General features: G+C 38.6%; 1 protein-coding gene across 1 annotated transcript in view; it reads left to right on the forward strand.

Moving 5' to 3' along the window:
• The window catches only part of LOC139757586 (uncharacterized), a 42,473-nt gene extending 16,486 nt beyond the window's left edge, over nt 1-25,987 (forward strand). Inside the window, exons 3-6 of the mRNA XM_071678616.1 lie at nt 2,717-2,887; nt 5,261-5,485; nt 22,842-22,880; nt 24,990-25,987. Of these exons, the coding sequence (XP_071534717.1) occupies nt 2,717-2,887; nt 5,261-5,485; nt 22,842-22,880; nt 24,990-25,137 (583 nt within the window). The 3' untranslated portion in view covers nt 25,138-25,987. The remainder of the gene's footprint in view (nt 1-2,716; nt 2,888-5,260; nt 5,486-22,841; nt 22,881-24,989) is intronic.
• Nucleotides 25,988-26,310: the final 323 nt, after the last annotated feature.

Consider the following 26,310-nt stretch of genomic DNA (forward strand, 5'->3'; position numbering starts at 1 on the left):
CGGTCATCAGCACTTGGGCATGTGTACAACCTATGTGAATCTGCAGTCTGCAACATAAAGAAGAATGCAGACAAAATTTGAAGTGCTGTGGTCCACTCTACTCCAATGTCTGCAGTATTATCCACAAGGATTAGAAATCCACATAAGGAGAAGATGGAGAAAATGCTCCTGATACATGTAGAGCATGAGACAAATAAGAAAAGTAGCCACAATGGTCTTTAGCTTAGGTCTAAATCTGAAGATTTATGAGCATTTATGTATAGAAGACAGTGGAGCTGAGCCACAACCATTTCATGCAAGTAAAGGATGGCTAGATGAGTTTATTCAAAATCAGGAGCCAAATAAAGTGTAGATAACAGGAGAATTTGTCAGTGCTGACCATGAATGTGCTGCACACATCTCATTTTCCTGTGCATGTTTAAGATGAAGATAAGATAAGAAGTCTTTATTGTCAAATTGCATACATGATACATAATGAAATTCTTTATGGCTAGAAGCTCAATTCAGGGTTAAAAAGTATAAGAATTATAGAATAAAAGTTATAGAATATCACATGAAAATGCTGCATAATATATCATATAAACACTCGTCTATTGCACTCAGAAGCTATATCACAGAGGAGTTACAGCATCTTTAGATGGTTAAACTGTAGAATGCTTCTTGGTACAAATGATTTCCTGAATCAGTTGATGTGCTATATAGGCAAAGATAGTCTTCTTCCTGACCGTAAAAATACATAGTATTGGTGTAGAGGATGGGTTGTATCTTGCATGATCTTCCCCACCTGCTTCATTGCCTATTCCTGTGCAGCATACCTAATGTTTTAGTGTTTGCATCCAGTTTCTTAGCTTTCTTAACAATTTTCTCTAGTTTATTTTTATCTTTACTGTTTAGCTTGTCACACCAGGTGGTAATTGAAAAACATAAAGTTAATTCTATAGTTGACCTATAAAAAAATTTGATTATGACATTGTATATATGTAGACTGTTTAAGATATGTACAAAGTGCAGTCTATGATTACATGTCTTATACACCATATCAGTATTTGCATTGCCTTTTAACTGGTCATCTGTGTGTGATTTCTCTTTGTGCAAGGTTTTTACAGAACTTAACCTCCGCATAAAGCAAGGATGGCTGTATCACATTATTTGATATATTTAAAAAACTTGAATAACTGGAATTTTTTTTTATCTGAAATGGGTGATTCCCCAGGCATTTCGGATAACAGAGGTTTTACTATAGATATTTATAGAAAGTCAGGTTAAAGATGTTACCAGAAAAATGTATTGAGTAAGGCAGCAGAGTTTTCAATCTTACATGTATACATATCATGCTTCTGTTTGGAACATCTTTTCCTTGAGAAGCAATGCAAAATTTCAATGGTCGGCAGTAGCACATCAAAAGTTGACACTATAATGATCGATGGCCTTACCCATTTCCATATGAAGCTCAGCTCTTACAGACTTACCCCAAGCCCATCAGAAGCTTGAGACATTCTGCTTTGATATCTCCAATTCCCTTTAGGAATAGCTGCCCCTCACAGACCTGACCTCACTGCCTTTTAGATACCTGAGTATCTCTACAGCAAACTAGTCAGGAATTTTACTAACCACTAGACAACAAGTGTACTACCTCAGTACCTGAAGTCTTGGCAATATAACTCCAGACTCAAATTGCCCTTTGGCATCTCCATCGGTAGATGTCCCAACATGACTCCTGACATTTTCATCTTGCTGGTAGGCTTCATTGCGGTGCTCATCTCTGATATGTACCCTTGGCAGGTCTTGTTGAGATCTTCACACCTCCTACAGGAGTTTTACATCAATTCAGCATCCATGCACTTTTCCCATATGCTTTTGCTTCATATTTCGACAACCATCACCAGTATCATTTTAAGTAAACAGTGCTAAGGATAACAGTATAATACTTATAGATTTGACAGAAACATGGCTTAATGAGAATAGAGAGAAGTTGATATAAAACGTTGTGGCACCTTCCATACAGACAGAATATGTATTGAATAAAGAGTGATGGTGGTATGCATAGATGCTCATAGCAAATTTAAAGAAGTCTAATGGTGAAGCTAAGCCATAAGAAATGTGGACTAACAGCAAATATCTCAACTCTAGAATAGATAGATATTTATTGCTCAGAAGAATTTGTTGTAATGATAAAAGTAAAAGAAATATTGAAAAACAAAGAAGTTCGGATAATATTTATGACTGGGGGGCTTTAATTTTGTTTTATAAAATGGGAAGGACAGACAATGTTTGTGAACTCAAGTATTCATCCTTTCATACCTGTTTGCCATTTCCTACCTTAGTAAGGCAGCTCCAGGAACAGACAACTGAGCCTTACAGGAAAAATCAGTTAGCTCTTTCCTCTGTTCCTTTTTGATCGTCATAATACAAGAGAGAAGAATTACCAGCTGTGCTGAGATAAGATAGGCATGTAAAGAGAATTTATTTCAAAGGATGGGCCTGAGGAAGGCATTTAAATCAAATGTCTAGGAGTTGAAGCATGTGGAAACCAAAGTAAGATGGGAAGACAGTGATGTGTGTTAGATTCTAGGAATGTGGAGTACATCATAACCAAGCTTTTGAAACAGACTTGAATGGACTGCTCTGTTACATGATAGAATATGTCATATATGGGCAAAGAAACTTCATGCTTAACTGAACTTTATATCATAGTAATCTACTTTTCTTTTTTCAGAGAAGTTATGTCCAAAAACGAGTGGAGTGGCTTCTTACATCATCTCCCGTTTAGAAAAGGCTACACCCTCTCTCTTGTTCATGCGCTGCAAAAGGGAATTGATATTAGGCCATCAGCTATTGTGAATTGGTACAGAAATTTTAAACATAGAGTGAACTTGGTGGATCAAAGGTAAAAACAATGCATTGCTCTATTATTTTTTCTCTGTTTTCTGAATTGCATATGTTGCTGTAATTGCCCCATTATGATCCCATTCAGGATGAAATGAACATGAGTTAGCAAGAGTGAGTGCTGGTATATTATCTTGTCATATTCCACCATCCAGACCAAGAAAACTTCATAGTAATTGTACATGATAATGTAAATGCTTTTTGTTTGTATGTGTTCTGCTGAGATGTTTACTTGCATGGCACTTCACCACCAGTGCATGAATGAATAACCATATTCTAGGCAATCAGTTTAAGATACATTGCAAGAATTATTGGTAATAGATGATTGTATTGTCAGATAACATTTGAAGGAAATCTGTGGTTAAGGGGAAAAGATGATGCATTTGATATGTGTATTTTCTTAACATGACTTGCTATCCCATTACCTCTTAGCAGAGTAAACAGAGAAATATGGTCTACATGATAATGATTTCATGAAGTGATAAATGTAAAACAGACATTCATCACTTCTTAACCCTTTCAGTGCTATGAGTATCAGTCAGTGTTCATGTAGCTACATGCTAATGGCATCAGTCTCCCTTCTAGATGTCCTGCTACAGGTTAAATTCAATTTGTATAGTAGGCTGTATTGGGTGGCCAACCCAGTCAGAAGATGAGCTTTTTAGGAGCCACTAGTGACCATGGTGGGTGGTGTCGTGCCTTCTCAAGGGACTTGCCATGTCTGTGGCACCCACTACCCCATCCTTATTGCTCTTACCTAGGAATAACCAGTTTGGTGAATAATGTATTTTCCATTAACTAGGAATGCTTAACTCTCTTGATTCATAAGAGAAATTATGGTTATGACTGTTTTAGTACGTATGCTTTAAAGATGATAAAGTTTAGGAATGGTTAAGTTTTTTGCATTGGGAGAGGCCATGAAAGTCTTTTGAGCTCTGAAAGGGCTGATTGTATTTGCTTAATGTTTACTGGATAACAGTGACTGAGATGTTAGTCATTAATTTGGTAAAGATGCACTGTATGGTAAGTGATGTACAGTGAAGCACTTAGAATCATCTACTATCATGCCCTCTGTTTACTCATTCCTGTAAACAGCTACCCTCACTCACCCATCCGTGGTCATTGCCAGTATTATCTGTTATCTAATGTCGTAATTGTATAGTGAAATTGGGTGATGTGGCATCTCTTACATATAAATAGATGTACATAGCAGTTGTAGATAAATGCATAAAATATTACATTTAGTGTAAAACAAAAAGTAATGGCAGAATCCCCTAGCCTTGTCCCAGGCACATCTGATAAGCTCCCATTGTCTTTCTATTTATTTATCTATCTATCTATATCTCTGATGCTTGTTCCTTCTAGGAACTTCCTCAATAGGGTGACCATGGCAGAAGAGTCTTCATAACTGGTGAACTCCAGTGCCACTTCATAGTCTTCTTATCCTTTGGCAGAGGGCAACTCTAGCACAGTGTTTGCAGAGGCTCCTACCTAGCATATCTGTGGGGGGATATTGGAGCATAGCCAGAGTCACTTTGTTTTTATGGAGGCTACTTCCAACACCCATGTTGCCCCTCAACACCCTTTTGGCTGCCTTTATTGCTGCTTCAGTGCATCCATTGGGCTGGGTGAAGTGGGCTGAGGAGATGCGAGTCATGATTCCCCAGTTTTGTAGAAAGCTTCCATCTCCTTGCTGTCTAGATTGGTTCCCCCATCTGAGGTGATTTGCTTAGGTGTGCCCCATCTCCTGAAGAAGGTGAGCAGCCTTGCGATAACTTGGGATTTTCCCATGCAGGTTCAAATTCTACTCTGCGCCATGTAAGAGGTGCAGTGAAAGCAGGTAGTACATTCCCACTTCATTATAAAGAAATATCTTTTCACATGAGAGGGGTGGCATCAACTTTATCTCAGTCTGACTCCTGTGTCCAACTGCCAGGCAAGCATTTCAACACTGCCGGGTCCCTCTGCCACCCAACTATCATACCACACACTAAACCGTACAGTGATATAGGAGTTAAAAGAAAGCGTGTGAACTTAAATGTGGCAAAGAAATGGGTTATGTTCTATTTAACGGACTTTTGGCATTAACGGACACCCCTTCCCCCTGTTAGTCCGTTAAATCGAGGGTACCCATTTTATCAACCAATCCCTGGGGGTGGATGAACAGCTGGGTTGACTGTGGACCGACTGCCTGTGCACTCGACCCTGGGTGACCCATGAATGTGTCATAGTCAGGCACACTAACTTCTGTGGCAGTTATAAGATTTTATGATGTTACAAAAAATTTGCATTTCATAGCTTCGGTACCAACTTTCTTTTTCCCATTAACAAAAAGATTCCTAATATGTTGACAGTGCATTATTTTTGCCAACAGCTATAGAAAAGAACGTGTTGCTACGCTTGGGTTTGATTTAGCAGCTGCTCATTTCTTAGTTTATCGAGGAGGCAAAGTTCGATTCAGAAATGCACAAGAATGGTGTCAGAAAGATGAAGATGGGGAGTATGACCTTCTTCGCCATTACACCCCAGATGTCTTTGTGGAAGCCTTGGATGCCTCCGAAGTAAATCTCTTGTACGAAGGTCTTGAGAATATGTGTAAGTATAGCATGAGAATATGTGTAAGTATAGCATTTTGATATTGTACAAGCCAATTATTACCTGCAGTTTTTAGGTATTTTTGTAAGGGTAATAGATTTGCTTGAACACCTCAGTACAAGGACTATTTTTCATGCTGAATTCGAATTTGGGTTTGAAATGTATGTTAGTGGAATAAAAGTAAGTTTCTTAGGTGTAACAGGGAAACTGCAATCAAGTATGAAAGTTATGTAACTGATGGGTAGTAGCTGATAGGTTGCCAATGGCCATGGAGGTAAAACAAGAGTTTTTTTGGATAGAAAATTCCCTTATTTGTGCAGTTTTTGATATTTTTGTAAGGGTAATGATTTACTTGGAAACCTCAGTGCAAGGACCATTTTTCCTCCTGAATTTGAATCTGGGGTTGAAATATATATTAGGGGACATTAAGGCTTGTAAATAAGTAAGTGATCACTACTCTTTGGAGATTCTGTGATCATTCAGTTCATATTCATTGGATATCTATTAGCTTTAGGAATCATTATGAGATATTTGCCGAGATTATTTTAAGTTTAGAAGCATTTCATCATTTAAGACAAAAGAGGTTTTTAGGGTAAATAGTTACCTGAACTATTACCTGCAATTTTTGGTATTTTTGTGAGGGTAATAGATTTGCTTGACAACCTCAGTATAAGGACTATTTTTCATGCTGAATTCAAATCTGTGGTTGAAATATATGTTGAGTTGATATTTATGCACATCTCTGATGCCTGTTCAAATTGGTACTCTCTCAAAGGGGTGGCCATGGCAACAATCCCTCCATAACTAAAGAACTCCAGTGCCACTTCTTAGCCTTTAGTACCTCACCCTTAACAGGCCACTGGCAGAGGGAAAGTCTAGCACAGTGTTTGCAGAGGCTCCTACCTAATGTTCCTAATGAATACTTCTATCTAATGCCCTTGCCTACTACTTTTGAATGTTCTACCTAATGCTTCTATCTACCACTCCTACCATTTTGTCAAAAGGCAGGGCAAGCACATAGTGCTCACTTCAGGAAAATCCAGAGTTTCAAAGAATGAGCTAAGTGTTGACAAGGAGACATTGTATATTTATGGACAGAATGCCAGTAGTCCACATGTTAGTGAGGCAGAAAGAAAAGACAGCTACCTGGGTCAGAGGAGTGCAACTTGACAACCACTAAAGTGCTAGCTCACTAAGCAGATGTCAATAACCCCCCTGATACCCAGTTGGGTAGTACTGGTAACATACCTCCCTGGCCGTTAGCTGCCTACCAACTGCTGTGTATTTCAGCTTTAGTACAAAAAAGCTTTTTGTTTTAAAAAATTTCCTTACCTTGCAATTTTTGCTGTTTTTGTGAGGATAATAATTTGCTTGGAAACCCCAGTGCAAGGAGTATTTTTCATGCTGAATTCGAATCTGGGGTTGTAATATATGTTAGGCGACATTAAGGCCTATGAAAAAGTAATTGATTGTTACTCTTTTAGAACATTATATGATTATTATGTTCATATTTATTGGATATTTGTTGGCTTGGGTAAGCTTTATGAGATATTTGCTATGATTATTTCAAATATGTAAGCATTTCACTACGTCATACTTCAGTTTCAAAAGTAAAAGGATTTGGGCAGAAAAAGAAAAAGAAAAATTCCTTGAACAATATTACATGCAATTTATTGGTATTTTTGTGTGGGTAAAAGATTTATTTTGCTTTGTCGCTGTCTCCCGCGTTTGTGAGGTAGCGCAAGGAAACAGACAAAAGAAATGGCCCAACCCACCCCCATACACATGTATATACATACACGTCCACACACGCAAATATACATACCCATACATCTCAATGTACACATATATATACACACACAGACACATACATATATACACATGCACACAATTCACACCGCCTTTATTCATTCCCATCGCCATCTCGCCACACATGGAATACCTTCCCCCTCCCCCCTCATGTGTGCGAAGTTGCGCTAGGAAAAGACAACGAAGGCCCCATTCGTTCACACTCAGTCTCTAGCTGTCATGTAATAATGCCCGAAACCACAGCTCCCTTTCCACATCCAGGCCTCACAGAACTTTCCATGGTTTACCCCAGATGCTTCACATGCCCTGATTCAATCCATTGACAGCACATCTACCCCAGTATACCACATCGATCCAATTCACTCTATTCCTTGCCCGCCTTTCATCCTCCTACATGTTCAGGCCCCGATCACTCAAAATCTTTTTCACCCCATCTTTCCACCTCCAATTTGGTCTCCCACTTCTCCTCGTTCCCTCCACCTCCGATACATATATCCTCTTGGTCAATCTTTCCTCACTCATTCTCTCCATGTGCCTAAACCATTTCAAAACACCCTCTTCTGCTCTCTCAACCACACTCTTTTTATTTCCACACATCTCTCTTACAGTACTTACTCGATCAAACCACCTCACACCACATATTGTCCTCAAACATCTCATTTCCAGCACATCCACCCTCCTGCGCACAACTCTATCCATAGCCCAGGCCTCGCAACCATACAACATTGTTGGAACCACTATTCCTTCAAACATAGCCATTTTTGCTTTTGGAGATAATGTTCTCAACTTCCACACATTTTTAAGGCTCCCAGAATTTTCACCCCCTCCCCCACCCTATGATTCACTTCTGCTTCCATGGGTAAAAGATATATGTGAAAAACTTAGTATAAGGACAATTTTTAATGCTGACTTTGAGTCTGTGGTTGAATTAGATGTTAGGGGACATTAAAGCCTGTAAATAAGTAATTAATTGTTACTCTTATAGAAGATTCTATGAATATTTAGTTCATATTTATTGGATATTTGTTGGCTTTTGGGAACATTATAAGATATTCTCCATGATTATATATTCATATTTCAATTATGAAATATAAATTTTGGGGGCTACAAAATTTCCTTATTAGCTGCAGTTTTTGGTATTTTGTGAGATTAATAGATTTCCTCAAAAATCGTAGTATAAGGACTATATTTCATACTGAATTTGAATCTTAGTTTGAATTATATGTAGGGAGCATCAAAGCCTATAATAAGTAATTAATTGCAACTCCTAGAGAAGATTCTGTGATTATTCATTATCTATTTATTGGGTATTTGTCACCTTTTAGGAACATTCATTATAAGATATATTCCATGTATTTATGCAGTTCATTCTGATGTTTCACTTAAAAAAGTTATGGGCTAAGAAATTCCCTTATTACCTGCAAGTTTTGGTATTTTTGTGATGGTAATAGATTTGCTTTAAAATCTCAGTATAAGGACTATTGTTCCATGCTATACTTGAATCTGGGGTTGATATATATGTTGGGGACATTAAAGTCTGTAAATGAGTAGTTAATGGCTACTCTTAGATTTTGTGATTATTCGGTTCGTATTTATTGGGTGTTATTCGACTTGGGGAAGCATTATGAGATGTTTGCCATGATTTTTTTAAGTTTTCAGTTTTAAAACAAAAGGGTTTCTTGGAGGATTCCCCGAATTATTACCTGCATTTTTTTTTTTTTGTGAGGGTATTAGATTTGCTTTGAAAACCACAGATAGGGACTATTTCTTATGATGAATTCGAATCATGGGGTGAAATATATTTTGGAGGACATTAAGGTCTGTAAATACATAATTAATGGTTACTCCTTAAGGAGACTTTGTGATTATTTGGTTCATATTAATTGGGTATATGAAAATTTTGGGGAAGCATCTTGATATGTTTTCTGAGATTATTCCAAGTACAGAAGCAATTCATTATCTCAAATTTAAATTTAAAAAGTTTTCAGGGCAAAAAGTTCCTTGAACAATATATTGCCTGCAATTATTGTGTATCTTTGTGAAGTTAATAGATTTGTTCGAAAACTTCAGCATAAGGACTATTTTTCATGCAAATTTTGAAAATGGGGTTGAAATATGTTTAGGGGACATTAAGGCCTGTAAATAAGTAATTCATTGTTACTCTTTAAGGAGATTATATGATTATTCATTTTGTATTTATTTGGTATTCTCAGCTTGGGGAATCATTATGAGATGTTTGTCGACATTATTTCAAGTATAGAATTGTTTCATTTTGTTATATTTCAGTTTTAAAACCAAAAAGTTTTTGATATTTCTTTATGTATAAAAGATTTGCTTGAAAACCTCAGTGTATGTACAATTTTTCATTTTGAATTCAAATCTCGAGTTGAAATATATGTTATAGGACATGAAGGCTTATGTATAAATGATAGTTTTTATTCTTTTAGATGATTCTGTGATTATTCAGATATTTATTGGGTATCTGTCAGCTTGGGGAGGATTTATCTGAGATATTTGATTATTTCAAGTATAGAAGCATTTTATGTCATATTTCAATTTTTAAAAGAAAATGTTTTTAGGAAAAAAAATTTCTGAATACCTAAAATATTTGGCATTTTTGTAAGGGAAATAGATATGCTGGAACGCCTCATTATAAGCACAATTTTCATGTTGAATTCGAACCTGGGATTGAAAAAATTGTTGGAGGATATTAAGGCCTGTAAGTGTGGTGTGAGGTGGTTTGATCGAGTAAGTAACGTAAGGGTAAGAGAGATGTGTGGAAATAAAAAGAGCATGGTTGAGAGAACAGAAGAGGGTGTTTTGAAATGGTTTGGGCACATGGAGAGAATGAGTAAGGAAAGATTGACCAAGAGGATATATGTGTCGGAGGTGGAGGGAACGAGGAGAAGAGGGAGACCAAATTGGAGGTGGAAAGATTGAGTGAAAAAGATTTTGTGTGATCGGGGCCTGAACATGCAGGAGGGTGAAAGGAGGGCAAGGAATAGAGTGAATTGGAGCGATGTGGTATACCGGGGTTGACGTGCTGTCAGTGGATTGAATCAGGGCATGTGAAGCGTCTGGGGGAAACCATGGAAAGCTGTGTTAGTGTGTATATTTGCATGTGTGGACGTATGTATATACATGTGTATGGGGGTGGGTTGGGCCATTTCTTTCGTCTGTTTTCTTGCGCTACCTCGCAAATGCGGGAGACAGCGACAAAGCAAAAAAAAAAAAAAAAAAAAGTAATTACTTGTTTCTTTTTAAAACATTCTGTGATTATTCAGTTCGTGTTCATTGAGTTTCTGTCACCTCCGGGAAGCATTGAGATATTTCCCTTGACTTTAACAAGTATAGATGCATTGGATAATGTCATACTTTGATTTTAAAACGTTTTTGGACTAAAAAATTTTTTTTTGTGAGGGTATAGATTTACTTGAAAACTTTGTATTAAAAAACTTTGGTATTTCTGAGGGCAATAGATTTGCTTGTAAACCTCAACATTAGCACTATATTTTATGGTGAATTTGAATCTATGGTTGAATTATATGTTGGGGGACATTAAGGCTGTAAATAGTTAATGGTTAATCTTTTAGGTGATTTTGTGATTATTCAGTTCATATTTATAGAGTATTTTTCAGCTTAGGGAAGTATTTATTTTATTTATTATATTTATCTAATATACTTTGTCGCTGTCTCCTGTGTTAGCAAGGTAGCACAAGGAAACAGACGAAAGAATGGCCCAACCCACCCACATATACATACCTATACATTTCAGCATATACATACAGACATATATGTACATACACATGTACATATTCATACTTGCTGCCTTTATTCATTCCCATTGCCAGCCCGCCACACATGAAATAGCATTCCCCCTTCCCCCACGAGGTAGCTCTTGGAAAAGACAAAAGGCCACATTTGTTCACACTCAGTCTCTAGCTGTCATGTGTAATGCACCAAAACCACAGCTCCCTTTCCACACCCAGGCCCCACAAATCTTTCCATGGTTTAACCCAGACTCTTCACATACCCTGGTTCAATCCATTGACAGCATATCGACCCGATATACCATATCATTCTAATTCACTCTATTCCTTGCACGCCTTTCACCCTCCTGTATGTTCAGGCCCTGATCACTCAAAATCTTTTTCACTCCATCCTTCCACCTCCAATTTGGTCTCTCACTTCTTGTTCCCTCTACATCTGACACATATATCCTCTTTGTCAATCTTTCCTCACTCATTCTCTCCATGTTACCAAACCATTTCAACACACCCTCTTCTGCTGTCCCAACCATGCTCTTTTTATTACCATACCATATATATTGTCTTCAAACATTTCATTTCCAACACCACCCTCCTCCGCACAACCCTATCCATATCCCATGTCTTGCAACCATACAACAATGTTGGAACCACTGTTCCTTCAAACATACCCATTTTTGCTCTCCGAGATAATGTTCTCGCCTTCCACGCATTCTTCAATGCTCCCAGAACCTTCGCCCCCTCCCCCACCTTGTGACTCACTTCTGCTTCCATCTGCTGCTAAATCCACTCCCAGATATCTAAAACATTTCACTTCCGGTTTTTCTCCGTTTAAACTTACCTCCCAATTAAATTGTGCCTCAACCCTTCTGAACCTAATAACCTTGCTCTTATTTACATTTACTCTCAGCTTTCTTCTTTCACACACTTTACCACTCAATCACCAACTTCTGCAGTTTCTCACCCGAATTAACCACCAGTGCTCTATCATCAGCAAACGACTGACTCGCGTCCCAAGACCCGTCATCGACAACAGATTGCATACTTGCCCCTCTCTCCAAGTCTTGCATTCACCTCCCTAATCACCCCATCCATAAACAAATTAAACAACCATGGAGAGCTTGGGAAGTGAGTCAGTTGTTGTTCGCTGATGATACAGCACTGGTGGCTGATTCATGTGAGAAACTGCAGAAGCTGGTGACTGAGTTTGGTAAAGTGTGTGAAAGAAGAAAGCTGAGAGTAAATGTGAATAAGAGCAAGGTTATTAGGTACAGTAGGGTTGAGGGACAAGTCAATTGGGAGGTAAGTTTGAATGGAGAAAAACTGGAGGAAGTGAAGTGTTTTAGATATCTAGGAGTGGATTTGGCAGCGGATGGAACCATGGAAGCGGAAGTGAATCATAGGGTAGGGGAGGGGGCGAAAGTTCTGGGAGCGTTGAAGAATGAGTGGAAGTAGAGAACGTTATCTTGGAAAGCAAAAATGAGTATGTTTGAAGGAACAGTGGTTCCAACATTGTTATATGGTTGCAAGACATGGGATATAGATAGGGTTGTGCGGAGGAGGGTGGATGTGTTAAAGAAATAGTGGTTCCAACAATGTTATATGGTTGCGAGGTGTGGGCTATGGATAGAGTAGTGCGGAGGAGGGTGGATGTGCTGGAAATGAGATGTTTGAGGACAATATGTGGTGTGAGATGGTTTGATCAAGTAAGTAATAATAGGGTAAGAGAGATGTGTGGTAAGAAAAAGAGTGTGGTTGAGAGAGCAGAAGAGGGTGTTTTGAAATGGTTTGGTCACATGGAGAGAATAAGTGAGGAGAGATTGACCAAGAGGATATATGTCAGAGGTGGAGGGAACAAGGAGAAGTGGGAGACCCAATTGGAGGTGGAAAGATGGAGTGAAAAAGATTTTAAGTGATCGGGGCCTGAACATGCAGGAGGGTGAAAGGCATGCAAGGAATAGAGTGAATTGGAACGATGTGGTATACCGGGGTCGACATGCTGTCAGTGGATTGAACCAGGGCATGTGAAGCATCTGGGATAAACCATGGAAAATTCTGTGGGCCCTGGATGTGGAAAGGGAGCTGTGGTTTCAGTGCATTATTACATGACAGCTAGAGACTGAGTGTGAACGAATGTGGACTTTGTTGCCTTTCCCTCGCGCTACGTCGCACACATGAGGGGGAGGGGCTTGTCATTTCATGTGTGGCTGGGTGGCAATGGGAATGAATAAAGGCAGACAGTATGAATTATGTACATGTGTATATGTCTGTGTGTGTATATATATGTATACGTTGAAATGTATAGGTATGTATATGTGCGTGTGTAGATGTGTATGTATATACATGTGTATGTGGGTGGGTTGGGCCATTTCTTTCGTCTGTTTACTTGCACTACCTCGCTAAAGTGGGAGACAGCGACAAAGCAAAATAAATAAATAAATAAAATATATATATATTCTTTCTTTCAAACTATTCGCCATTTCCCGCGTTAGTGAGGTAGCGTTAAGAACAGAGGACTGGGCATTTGTGGAATATCCTCACCTGGCCCCCCTCTGTTCCTTCTTTTGGAAAATTAAAAAAAAAAAAAAAAAAAGGGGGGGGGGGGGGGGAAGGGAGCGGGAGGCTGGAAATCCTCCCCTCTCGTTTTTTTCTAATTTTCCAAAAGAAGGAACAGAGGGGGGCCAGGTGAGGATATTCCACAAAGGCCCAGTCCTCTGTTCTTAAACGCTACCTCGCTAACGTGGGAAATGGCGAATAGTTTAAAAGAAAAGAAAGAAAAATATATATATATATACACATTGGTAAGGTTATTTAATGTATGTATGACTCATGATGAGGTGCCTGAGGATTGGCAGAATGCTTGCATTGTGCCATTGTACAAAGGCAAAGGGGATAAAAGTGAGTGCTCAAATTACAGAGGTATAAGTTTGTTGAGTATTCCTGGGAAATTATATGGGAAGGTATTGATTGAATGGGTGAAGGCATGTACAGAGCATCAGATTGGGGAAGAGCAGTGTGGTTTCAGGAGTGGTAGATGTGAGAAATAGTTAAAAAAGCAAATAGATTTGTATATAGCATTTATGGATATATTCTTTCTTTCATACCATTCGCCATTTCCCGCATTAGCGAGGTAGCGTTAAGAACAGAGGACTGGGCCTTTGAGGGAATATCCTCACCTGGCCCCCTTCTCTTTTCCTTCTTATGGAAAATTAAAAAAAAAATGAGAGGGAAGGATTTCCAGCCCCCTTCCCTTTTAGTCGCCTTCTACGACACGCAGGGAATATGTGGGAAGTATTCTTTCTCACCTATCCCAGGGATATATATATTTTTTTTTTCAAACTATTCGCCATTTCCCGCAGTAGCAAGGTAGCGTTAAGAACAGAGGACTGGGCCTTAGAGGGAATAATCCTCACCTGGCCCTCTTCTCTGTTCCTTCTTTTGAAAAATTAAAAAAAAAAAAAAATGAGAGGGGAGGATTTCCAGCCCCCCGTTCCCTCCCCTTTTAGTCGCCTTCTACGACACGCAGGGAATACGTGGGAAGTATTCTTTCTCCCCTATCCCCAGGGATAATATATTTATTTTTTCTTTTGCTTTGTCGCTGTCTCCCGCGTTTGCGAGGTAGCGCAAGGAAACAGACGAAAGAAATGGCCCAACCCACCCCCACACACATGTATATACATACGTCCACACACGCAAATATACATACATACACAGCTTTCCATGGTTTACCCCAGACGCTTCACATGCCTTGATTCAATCCACTGACAGCACGTCAACCCCGGTATACCACATCGCTCCAATTCACTCTATTCCTTGCCCTCCTTTCACCCTCCTGCATGTTCAGGCCCCGATCACACAAAATCTTTTTCACTCCATCTTTCCACCTCCAATTTAGTCTCCCTCTTCTCCTCGTTCCCTCCACCTCCGACACATATATTCTCTTGGTCAATCTTTCCTCACTCATTCTCTCCATGTGCCCGAACCATTTCAAAACACCCTCTTCTGCTCTCTCAACCACGCTCTTTTTATTTCCACACATCTCTCTTACCCTTACGTTACTTACTCGATCAAACCACCTCACACCACATATTGTCCTCAAACATCTCATTTCCAGCACATCCATCCTCCTGCGCACAACTCTATCCATAGCCCACGTCTCGCAACCATACAACATCGTTGGAACCACTATTCCTTCAAACATACCCATTTTTGCTTTCCGAGATAATGTTCTCGACTTCCACACATTCTTCAAGGCTCCCAGAATTTTCGCCCCCTCCCCCACCCTATGATCCACTTCCGCTTCCATGGTTCCATCCGCTGCCAGATCCACTCCCAGATATCTAAAACACTTCACTTCCTCCAGTTTTTCTCCATTCAAACTCACCTCCCAATTGACTTGACCCTCAACCCTACTGTACCTAATAACCTTGCTCTTATTCACATTTACTCTTAACTTTCTTCTTCCACACACTTTACCAAACTCAGTCACCAGCTTCTGCAGTTTCTCACATGAATCAGCCACCAGTGCTGTATCATCAGCGAACAACAACTGACTCACTTCCCAAGCTCTCTCATCCCCAACAGACTTCATACTTGCCCCTCTTTCCAAAACTCTTGCATTCACCTCCCTAACAACCCCATCCATAAACAAATTAAACAACCATGGAGACATCACACACCCCTGCCGCAAACCTACATTCACTGAGAACCAATCACTTTCCTCTCTTCCTACACGTACACATGCCTTACATCCTCGATAAAAACTTTTCACTGCTTCTAACAACTTGCCTCCCACACCATATATTCTTAATACCTTCCACAGAGCATCTCTATCAACTCTATCATATGCCTTCTCCAGATCCATAAATGCTACATACAAATCCATTTGCTTTTCTAAGTATTTCTCACATACATTCTTCAAAGCAAACACCTGATCCACACATACTCTACCACTTCTGAAACCACAGTGCTCTTCCCCAATCTGATGCTCTGTACATGCCTTCACCCTCTCAATCAATATCCTCCCATATAATTTACCAGGAATACTCAACAAACTTATACCTCTGTAATTTGAGCACTCACTCTTATCCCCTTTGCCTTTGTACAATGGCACTATGCACGCATATATATATATATATATATATATATATATATATATATATATATATATATATATATATATATATATATATATATATATATTATATATATATATTATCCCGGAAAGCAAAAATGGGTATGTTTGAAGGAATAGTAGTTCCAACAATGTTGTATGGTTGCGAGGCGTGGGCTATGGATAGAGTTGTGCGCAGGAGGATGGATGTGCTGGAAATGAGATGTTTGAGGACAATGTGTGGTGTGAGGTGGTTTGATCGAGTAAGTAACGTAAGGGTAAGAGGATGTGGGGAAAAAAAAAGGGGGTTTGAGAGGCAGAAGAGGGTGTTTTGAATGGTTTTTGGGACATGGAGAGAAAGGTGAGGAAGATTGACCAAGAGGGTATTTTGTGTCGGAGGTGGAGGGACGAAGGGGAAGGGGGGGACCAAAATTTGGGGGTGGAAAGATTTGGGGTGAAAAGGATTTTGTGTGATCGGGGCTGAAATGCGGAGGGTGAAAGGAGGGCAAAGGAAAAGAGTGAATTGGAGCGATGTGGTAACAGGGGTTGACTGCTGTAAATGGATTGAATCAAGGCATGGAAGCGTTCCGGGGTAAACCATGGAAAGCTGTGTAAAGGTTTTGTATATTTGCTGTGGTGGGCGTGTGTAAGTACTGTGTAAGGGGAGGGTTGGGCCATTTCTTTGTTGTTTCCCTTTGGGTACCTCGCAAACGCGGGGGGGACAGCGACAAAGTAAAAAAAAAAAAAAAAAAAAAAAATATATTATACCGGAAGTGAGTCGGTTGTTGTTCGGATGATAAAAAGCCTGGTGGGTTTTCATGTGAGAAACTGCAAAAGCTGGGGGATTTGATTTTGGAAAAGTGTGTGAAGAAAAAAATTGGGAAAATGTAAAATAAGAGCGGGGTTATTATTTACAGTAGGGTTGAGGGCAATTTTTAAAAAAATTTGGGGGGTTAAGTTTAATGGAAAAAAAATTGGAGGAAGTAAAGTTTTTAGATATCTGGGAGTGGATTTGGCAGCGGGGGAAAACCGGGAAGCGGAAGTGGTTTATAGGGTGGGGGAGGGGGGGAAAATTTTGGACCCTTAAGAATGGTGGAAGTGAGAACTTATTTTGGAAAAAGGGGAAAAAAGGGGTTTAAATTTTTTGGGAAGGGGAATTTATTGGGTTCCAATGGATGTTTGTAGGGGCCCTTTTTTGGGCGGGGTTTGGGCTTGGATTGGGATTTGTGGGGAGGGGGGGGATGGGTTTGGAAAATGAGATGTTTGGGGAACAATATGTGGTGTGGGGTTGGTTTGATGGTAAGTAAAAAAGGGGAAGAGAGATTTTTGGGGAAAAAAAAGGGTTGGTTGAGAGAGCGAAGGGGTTTTTTTTAAATGGTTTGGTCACATGGAGGGGAAAAAGTGAGGAGGGATTGACCAAGGGATTTATGTCAGAGGGGGGGGAAAAAGGAGAAGTGGGGGGGGAACCAAAATTGGAGGTGGAAAGATGGAGTGAAAAAGTTTTTAAAGTGATCGGGGCCAAAAACAGGGAAAGGGGGGTTTGAAAGGATGCAAAAAATAGAGTGAATTGGAACGTTTGTGGTATACCGGGGTCGAATGCTGTCAGTGGTTTGGGAACCGGGGGCATGTGAAGATCTGGGAAAAAACCAGGGAAAAAATTCTGGGGGCCCTGGATGGGGAAAAAGGGAGTTTGGGGTTTTTAGGCTTTATTCCCATGACAGCTAGAAAATGAGTGTGAACAAATGTGGACTTTGTTCCCTTTTCCCCTTTCCGTAGTCGCACCATGAGGGGGGGGGGGTTGTCATTTAAATTTTTGGCTGGGGGCAAGGGGAATGAATAAAGGCGACAGTAGGGAATTTTGTACTTGTGTATATGTCTGTGTTTTGTATATATATGTATCTTTTGAAATGTTAGGTATGTATATTTTTGGTGTGTGGGGGTTTGAAATTACATGTGTTGTGGGGGGTTGGGCCATTTCTTTTTTTCTGTTTACTTGCACTACCTCGCTAAAGTGGGGACAGGAAAAAAGCAAAATAAAAAAATAAAAAAAAATATATAAAATATTCTTTCTTTAAAAACCTTTTTCGCCTTTTCCCCGGGGGTTAGGGGTTTTTGCTTAAAAACCCGAGGATGGGCATTTTTTGGAAAATATCCTCACCGGGGCCCCCTCGTTCCTTCTTTTGGAAAATTAAAAAAAAAAAGGGGGTGGGGGGGGGGGAAAGGGGGAGCGGGGGGGGGGGGGTGGAAATCCTCCCTCTCGTTTTTTCTAATTTTCAAAAAAAGGGGAACAGAGGGGGGCCGGGGGGAGGATATTTCCCCCAAAAGGCCCCGTCCTCTGTTTTTTAAAAGCTACCGCTAACGTGGGGGGAAAAGGCGAAAAAGTTTAAAAAAAAAAGAAAAAAAAAAATATATATTTATATAATTTATAAATATATAATATTTAATATTATATATATTTTATATATTTTTAAATTTCACATTGGTTAAAGGGTTTTTTAATGTTGTAAGACTTATGATGGGGGTTTCCCGAGGATTGGCAGAATGCCCTTTCATTGTGCCATTGTACAAAAGGGAAAGGGGGGGTAAAAGTTGGGGTGCTCAAAAATTTCAGAGGTTAAGTTTGTTAGTAAATTTCCCGGGAAAAAATATGGGAAGGAAATTTATTGGGAAGGGTGAAGGGATGTTAAGGCACGATTGGGGGAAAAAAGGGAGTGTGGTTTCAGGAGGGGTAGATGTGAGAAATAAATTAAAAAAACAAAAAAGTTTTTTATTGCAATTTTTGGATATATTCTTTTTTTCATTCCATTCGCCATTTTTCCCCCATTAGCGGAAAAGGGGCGTTAAGAACAAAGGGGCTGGGGCCCTTTTAGGGAATATCCTCACCTGGCCCCCCCTTTTCTTTTTCCCTTTTTATGGAAAAAATTAAAAAAAAAAAAGAGAGGGAAGGTTTGCACCCCTTTCCCCTTTTTGTGCCTTTACGAACGCAGGGAATTTGTGGGGGAAGGAATTTTTTCTCCCCTATCCCAAAGGGGTATATTTTTTTTTTTTTACAAACTATTCGCCCTTTCCCGCAGTAGCAAAAGGGAGGTTTTAAAAAAGAGGGGCTGGGCCTTAGAGGGAATAATTCCCCCGGCCCCTTTTTCTGTTCCCTTTTTTTGAAAAAATTAAAAAAAAAAAAAAAAGAGGGGGGAGGATTTCCAGCCCCCCCTTCCCCCCCCTTTTTTAGTCGCCCCTTTACCAAAGCAGGGGTTTTTGTGGGGGAAATATTCTTTCTCCCCTATCCCCGGGATAATAATTTAAATTTTTTTTTGTTTTTTTTTGCTGTCTCCCGGTTTTTCGAAAGGGAGCGAAAAGGAAAAAGGGCGAAAGGGAAAGGGCCCCAACCCCCCCCACAAATGTTTATACTTTTCGTCCACACCCCGCAAATATAAATACATACCGTTTCCCTTTGGGTTTTCCCCCGACGCTTAAATGCCCTTTATTCAATCACTGCAGAAAGTTAACCCCCGGGGGACCAAAATCGCTCCAATTCACTTATTCCTTGCCCCCTTTCACCCTCCTGCATGTTCAGGCCCCGATCACCAAAAACTTTTTCACTTTTTCCCCTTTTCCCCCTCCAAATTTGGCTCCCCTTTTCCTGTTCCCCCCACCCTTACCCCATTTTTTTCTCTTTGGAATCTTTTCAATTTATTTCTCCATTTTGGGCCCCAACCATTTCAAAACACCCCCCCTTTGCTTCTTTAACCCGCTCTTTTTATTTCCCACATCTTCTTACCCTTTTTGTTACTTACCCATCAAAACCCCCTCACACCCCCTTTTTGTCCTCAAACATTCAATTTCCCGCACATCCATCCTCCGCGCACAACTTATCCCTTGCCCCGGTTTTTCGCAACCATACAACATCGTTGGAACCACTTTTTTCCCTTTAAAAAATCCCTTTTTTTCTTTTCCCAGATAATGTTTGGGGTTCCACACATTCTTTTAAACCCCCCCCCCCCCCAAAAATTTTTAAAAACCTTTTCCCAAAAAAAAAATTTTTTTTTAAAAACCCCTTTTTTCCCCGGGGAAAATTTTTAAAAAACCCAAAAAAAAAATTTTTTTTTTTTTTTTTTTAAAATTTAAAAAAAAAAAAAAAATTTAAATTTTTCCCCCCCCTTTTTAAAAAAGGGGAAAAAGGGGGGGGAAATTTTTTCCCCTTTTTTAAAAAATTTTTTTCCGGGGGGGGGGGGGGGGTTTTTTTTTGGGGGGAAAAAAAGGGGCCCAAAAAAAGGGGAAAAAAAAACCCCGGGAAAAAAAAAATTTTTAAATTTTTTTGGGGGAAAATTTTTTAAAAAAAAAAGGGAAGGGGAAAGGGGGGGAAAAAAAAAAAATTTTTTTTTGGGGGGGGTTTTTAAAAAACCCCCCCCTTTTAAAAGGGGCAAAATTTTTTAATTTAATTTTTTTTTTGGGGGGGCCCCCCCCCCCCGGGGAAACCAAAAAATTTTTTTAAAATTTTCCCTTTTTTTTTTTTTTTTGGGGGGCCTTTTTCCCCCCCAAACCCCTTTTCCTCCCCCCCCCCAAAAAATTTAAAAAAAAAAAAAAAAAAAATTTTTTCCCCAAAAACAGGGGGGGGAAATTTTTAAAAAAAATTTTTTTGGGGGTTTTTTTTTTCCCCTTTTTTAAAATTTGTTTTTTGCCCCCCCCCCCCTTTTTTCCGGGTTTCCCCTTTAAAACCCCGGGGAAAAAATTCCCTTTTTTTTTTTCCCTTTTTTTTTTAAAATTAAAATTTAAAAAGGGGAAAAAAACCTTTTTTAAATTTTTTAAAAATTTTTTTCCCAAAAAAAAACCGGGTTTTTTTTTTTTAAAAATTTTTTGGGAAAATTTAAAAAAGGGGAAAAAAAATTTTAATTTTTTAAAAAAAAAACCCCCCCCCTTTTTTTTTTTAAAAAAAAAAAAAAAAAATTTTTTTTAAAAAGGGGGCCATTTAAATTTGGGAAAAATTTTTTTTTGGGGGGGCCCCCCTTTTGGGATTTTTTTTTTTTTTGGGGGGGGAAAAATTTTTAAAATTTTTTTTAAAATTTTTAAGTTTTTTGGGAAAAATTTAAAAACCTTTGGGTTTCCGGGTTTTTTTTTAAAAAAAAAAACCCCCCCTTTTTTTAAAAAGGGGGGAAAAAATTTTTTTAAAAAAAAAATTTTTTTTTTTAAAAAAAAAACCGGGAAAAAAAAAAATTTTTTGGGGGAAAAAATTTTTTTTTTTTTCCAAAAAATTTTAAAAAACAAAATTTTTTTTTTTTAGGGGGAAAAATTTTAAAAAAAAAAAATTATCCCGGAAAGAAAAAAAGGGGAATTTTAAAAAAAATTTTAAAAATTTTTTTTGGGTTGGCGGGGGTTGGGCTATGGATAGAGTTGTGCGCGGGGGGTTTTTGCTGGAAATGAAGTTTTTTGGGAAAGTGTGGTTTTGAGGTGGTTTGATGAAGGGAAGTAACGTAAAGGGGAAGAGAATGTGTGGAAAAAAAAAAGAGCGTGGTTGAGAGAGCAGAAGAGGGTTTTTGAAATGGTTTGGGAAATGGGGGGGGGAAAGAGTGAGGAAAATTGACCAAAAGGTTTATGTGTCGGAGGGGGAGGGAACAGGAGAAGAGGGGGACCAAATTGGAGGGGAAATTGGGGTGAAAAAGGGTTTTGTTTGATGGGGCCCGCCTTTTCTTTGGGGGGTTTTAAAGGAGGGCAAGGAATAGAGTGGATTGGAGCGATTTTGGGGGTTTTAAAAGGGGTTGCGTGTGTCAGTGGATTGAAACAAGGATGTGAAGCGTTGGGGTAAAATTGGGGGAAAAAAAAAATGTGTAGGTATGTAAAATTTTCCCTGTGTGGACGTTGATTTTACATGGGGTAGGGGGTGGGTTGGGCCCTTTCTTTGTCTGTTTTTGCGTTACCTCGCAAAAAGGGGAGACACGACCAAAACCCAAAAATATTTTAATATTTATATAATATTTTATTTATATATAAAATATTATATATTTTCGCTTTGTGCTGTCTTCCCAAAAAAAGGGGGTTTCGAGGTTGCGCCCAAAGGAAAAAAACCGAAAAAAATGGCCCAACCCAAACCCCCCTACACACACCTATATATATATATATTTTATATATATATAAAATATATATTTTTATTATATATACCAAAGTTCTATTTTTTTGGGGTGGGGAAGAACTTATATGTGCTTTGAGTGCTCGAAGTGTCCTTTAAAACTTTATCCCGAAATGTTTTTCAATTGTTATTAATGTTTTTCTGTCCCTGGGAAAAATTTTAAACCCACTGAATTTTAAGGTTTTTTTCTTGGTTTACCCTTTGGGTTTAGAAATAGGTTGTTTTTAAAAACCGAAGGATGGTTTTCCAACTTTTTGTTTTATAAAATAGCCGAGTTGTTGATTTTTTTGAAAAGTTTTGGGAAAGGTTTTTTGGGTTTTTCAGAATGGGACCAAAAATAAAGTTATCAGTTTTTTTGGTTAGAGTAGTTGGTTTTTGTTTAAAATAAAAAATTTCATTGAAATTTCATCCTACACAGGGAACCCTTTGGGGAATTTAAATGGCCCCAGTGTTGCCCAAATTTCCCCAAAGTTTTATGATGGTTCATTGGGTCGGATTTGTTGCCCGTACTTGTTTCTCTTTAGCATCTTGATTTTTAGTAATTTTTACCCAGCGTGACTGGACATGGTATTGCAGCATTGGCACGGTTGAGGTAAGTTATTTGTGCACATATTTTATCAAATATGAACAAGAATCATCACAGATAATGTGTATACAGGGTTCTTCAGGTCAGGGTCTTAATGCTGTCAGCTAGAATTTTTTCATAGATTGTTTGAGGTCCTCTGGTATTTATAAACCTCTTAACCCATTCACTGCAGCTAATGTTTATACATCATTATTCTCAAACCTACTTTTGCCTTGAGGTAAAATATATGGTCATTAATGTTGTGTTGGCATCCACACTTTCTTTCCAGATGCTACAGCCAAAAATTTTCCGTACACTGATTAGTCTGTCTGAAAATGCCTAGGACACCCTCATGAAAGTGGCACCCTCTTGTTATGGAATAATTAGTGATACCAAATCAAGTAATGAAAATCCTTGGTAATCATATTTTTTTTTTTTTTTTTATACTTTGTCGCTGTCTCCCGCGTTTGCGAGGTAGCGCAAGGAAACAGACGAAAGAAATGGCCCAACCCCCCCCCCCCCCTACACATGTATATACATACGTCCACACACGCAAATATACATACCTACACAGCTTTCCATGGTTTACCCCAGACGCTTCACATGCCTTGATTCAATCCACTGACAGCACGTCAACCCCGGTATACCACATCGCTCCAATTCACTCTATTCCTTGCTCTCCTTTCACCCTCCTGCATGTTCAGGCCCCGATCACACAAAATCTTTTTCACTCCATCTTTCCACCTCCAATTTGGTCTCCCTCTTCTCCTTGCTCCCTCCACCTCCGACACATATATCCTCTTGGTCAATCTTTCCTCACTCATCCTCTCCATGTGCCCAAACCACTTCAAAACACCCTCTTCTGCTCTCTCAACCACGCTCTTTTTATTTCCACACATCTCTCTTACCCTTACGTTACTCACTCGATCAAACCACCTCACACCACACATTGTCCTCAAACATCTCATTTCCAGCACGTGTTTATTAATCATATTTATTAATTACAAATTCCTGAAGGGAATGAGCATCAGGTATATACGTAGATACTCTTAAAAACATGACATGACTAGGCATGCCTGATGGTTCACTTTGCATAGCTCATGCACATGGCAATGGAGCAACACAGCTAAAAGGGTGCATCGCACACAAAAGCACTGGCAAGTTCTCGTGAGATGGAGTTTTATATCATGTTACATAGAAAATTGTTTTACTTAATCCTAGCAGCAAAACCAAGATTTAATTTAGAATATTTCAAAAATTTTTGCACACACACTGTTCAGTACCACAGAATATAAGACAATACAAGGAGGAGAATTTTACAGCTTTGCTGTTTGAATAAATGGATCATCATAGTGGTTTCCACCTTATGGGATGCAGCCCCCAGTCATGTGCTTTAGGAGCTTAGAAAAAGTTAGATGATTCACAAGGGCATTATCAAACATAATCCCATTAGAAAAGAGACCAGCCATATCAGAATGAATTGAGACTATTAAAAAAAAGGGGGGGGGAGCTTTTAATTCTTCATTGGTAAGAGAATCGTGAAGGAAAAGCATAAGTTAGAGATATGGATTAGCTTTCCACTAAAAAATAATCTTGACATCTCTACCTTTTTGCAAGATTTTGTGTTGTGGGGTATGGTCATGACTTAGTTGCATTACTGTAAGGTTGCATTGTAGTTCTTTCAAACCTTATACTTGGAAGAGTGAGATTTAGAAATATAAATAGATTGAAACCACATTTTAGCACTACCAAAGTTTATCTGGTTACTGATCACCCATTTTTGATACTGTAGAGGACCAGGTTGGGGAAATATCCATAGACTATTATACCTTATTAAGATTTCTCCAAGAATGTGTACTGTATATTTATCCCATGAAATGGGAATTTCCCTATCCACGGTTTGTAGATGGATATATCATCTGTGTTCAGGTTAGCTTTACTTCCTGTTATAGTTTCCTCATTATCACGATTAGTATTGTTTATGAAGTTATTCATATTTTTATTTTTCAGATTTTTTTGAGTTTGGTATATAAAAACTGTTCAGGATTTTGATGCCATTTTGGGACATTAGGTTCAACCTTAGAAGGAAGTAAACTGATATTTGCCAATGAATTTGAAACAACACATTTTTTTCAGAGAATTAAAGAGTCTTAATCTCAGTGGACTTGAGCAGATTAAGGATATTGAACTTCTCTGCTTACTACTTGAAGATGTTCTTCCAGATATACAAATCACAGGAATCGAGTACATGAACCCCAAGATGCTGCAAGATAAGAATGTATAAGGTCATTACTCTTAACGATGTAAATTGTTGTCTAGTAGATTTTGTGAATTTTCTTCATTACATCCAAGAAAGGAATTTTTCTTCAACATGTAACTTCAACACTAATGAAGTTCATAAGAGTACTCTCATTTTTTCCATTCATACTAAGCTTTGGCTTAATGGCCCTGTTATACTTAATGTGCTCTTTACAAAGGTAAATATGTACAGTTCCCTTATAGGGATTGGGTAGGAATATATTCATAGAAGTGGAATACTGTATATTGATTTGAAACAAATTCTGACATAGTTATTGTGTCCAAGACACATGACTTGTATTTACAGTACTATATTTTAAGTTGTATTGATTATAGAATACAACTGATAAGACTGAACTATTTAAAAAAAAATAGTAATAGTAATGGTTGATTAGACTTTCAACTAGTGTATGAGCAAAAAGTTTGCACTTTGTGTTAATACAAATGATTGACAATTCAAAGAATTAAGTGAAAGGGAAGCCGATGTGACTGTATGTACTCCACAAGTAACAAAATTCTTGAAGTGAAGCATATGTCGAAAGAACTTTTTTGAAACTAGGATTAAAACTTTTCTAAGGTTGCTATTATTTCCTATAAAGATGTGATCTGATAATAGGAAGATTACAAAATTGGTGTTAGCTTTGCTAGACAGGCTATATGGCATTGCTTTTGGAACTGTGGTTGATACTTCCAGTTATGAGAAGTTTGTGTACAGAAAATGTTCATGTGCTTTATTTATTGTATTTATTTACTTCAGTTTTAGTGCATAGTAGCACTCCAGTCATGTAGTGGGGATCTGGTGGTAAAGTGCTCTTAGTAAAGGTTCAGGCTCCATACTTTCAACTCTTAATTAGTTTATCCCTTTTACCAATTCCCTTCCTCTGAAATGTGAACCATTTAAGTCATCCTGGTCTCACTTGTCCATTATATTTGTCAAAGCCAATTCAGCTCTCATTTATTGTACAACCATCCCCTTTACATCTTTGTCAAAGGCCTGTGCCTTGCATCCATACACCAACTGTACCTCTTCAATATTTCCACTTTTTCCTTAAAACCCACAAACTTTGCCCCACCACCACCACCCTATTACTCAATTCAGCTCTAATTCCATTCACTGTAACATACTCTTTCAGGTATCTAAGCTCCACTTCCTTCAACT

Source organism: Panulirus ornatus, chromosome 1 (assembly GCF_036320965.1).
Source record: "Panulirus ornatus isolate Po-2019 chromosome 1, ASM3632096v1, whole genome shotgun sequence".
NCBI classification, from domain to species: domain Eukaryota; kingdom Metazoa; phylum Arthropoda; class Malacostraca; order Decapoda; family Palinuridae; genus Panulirus; species Panulirus ornatus.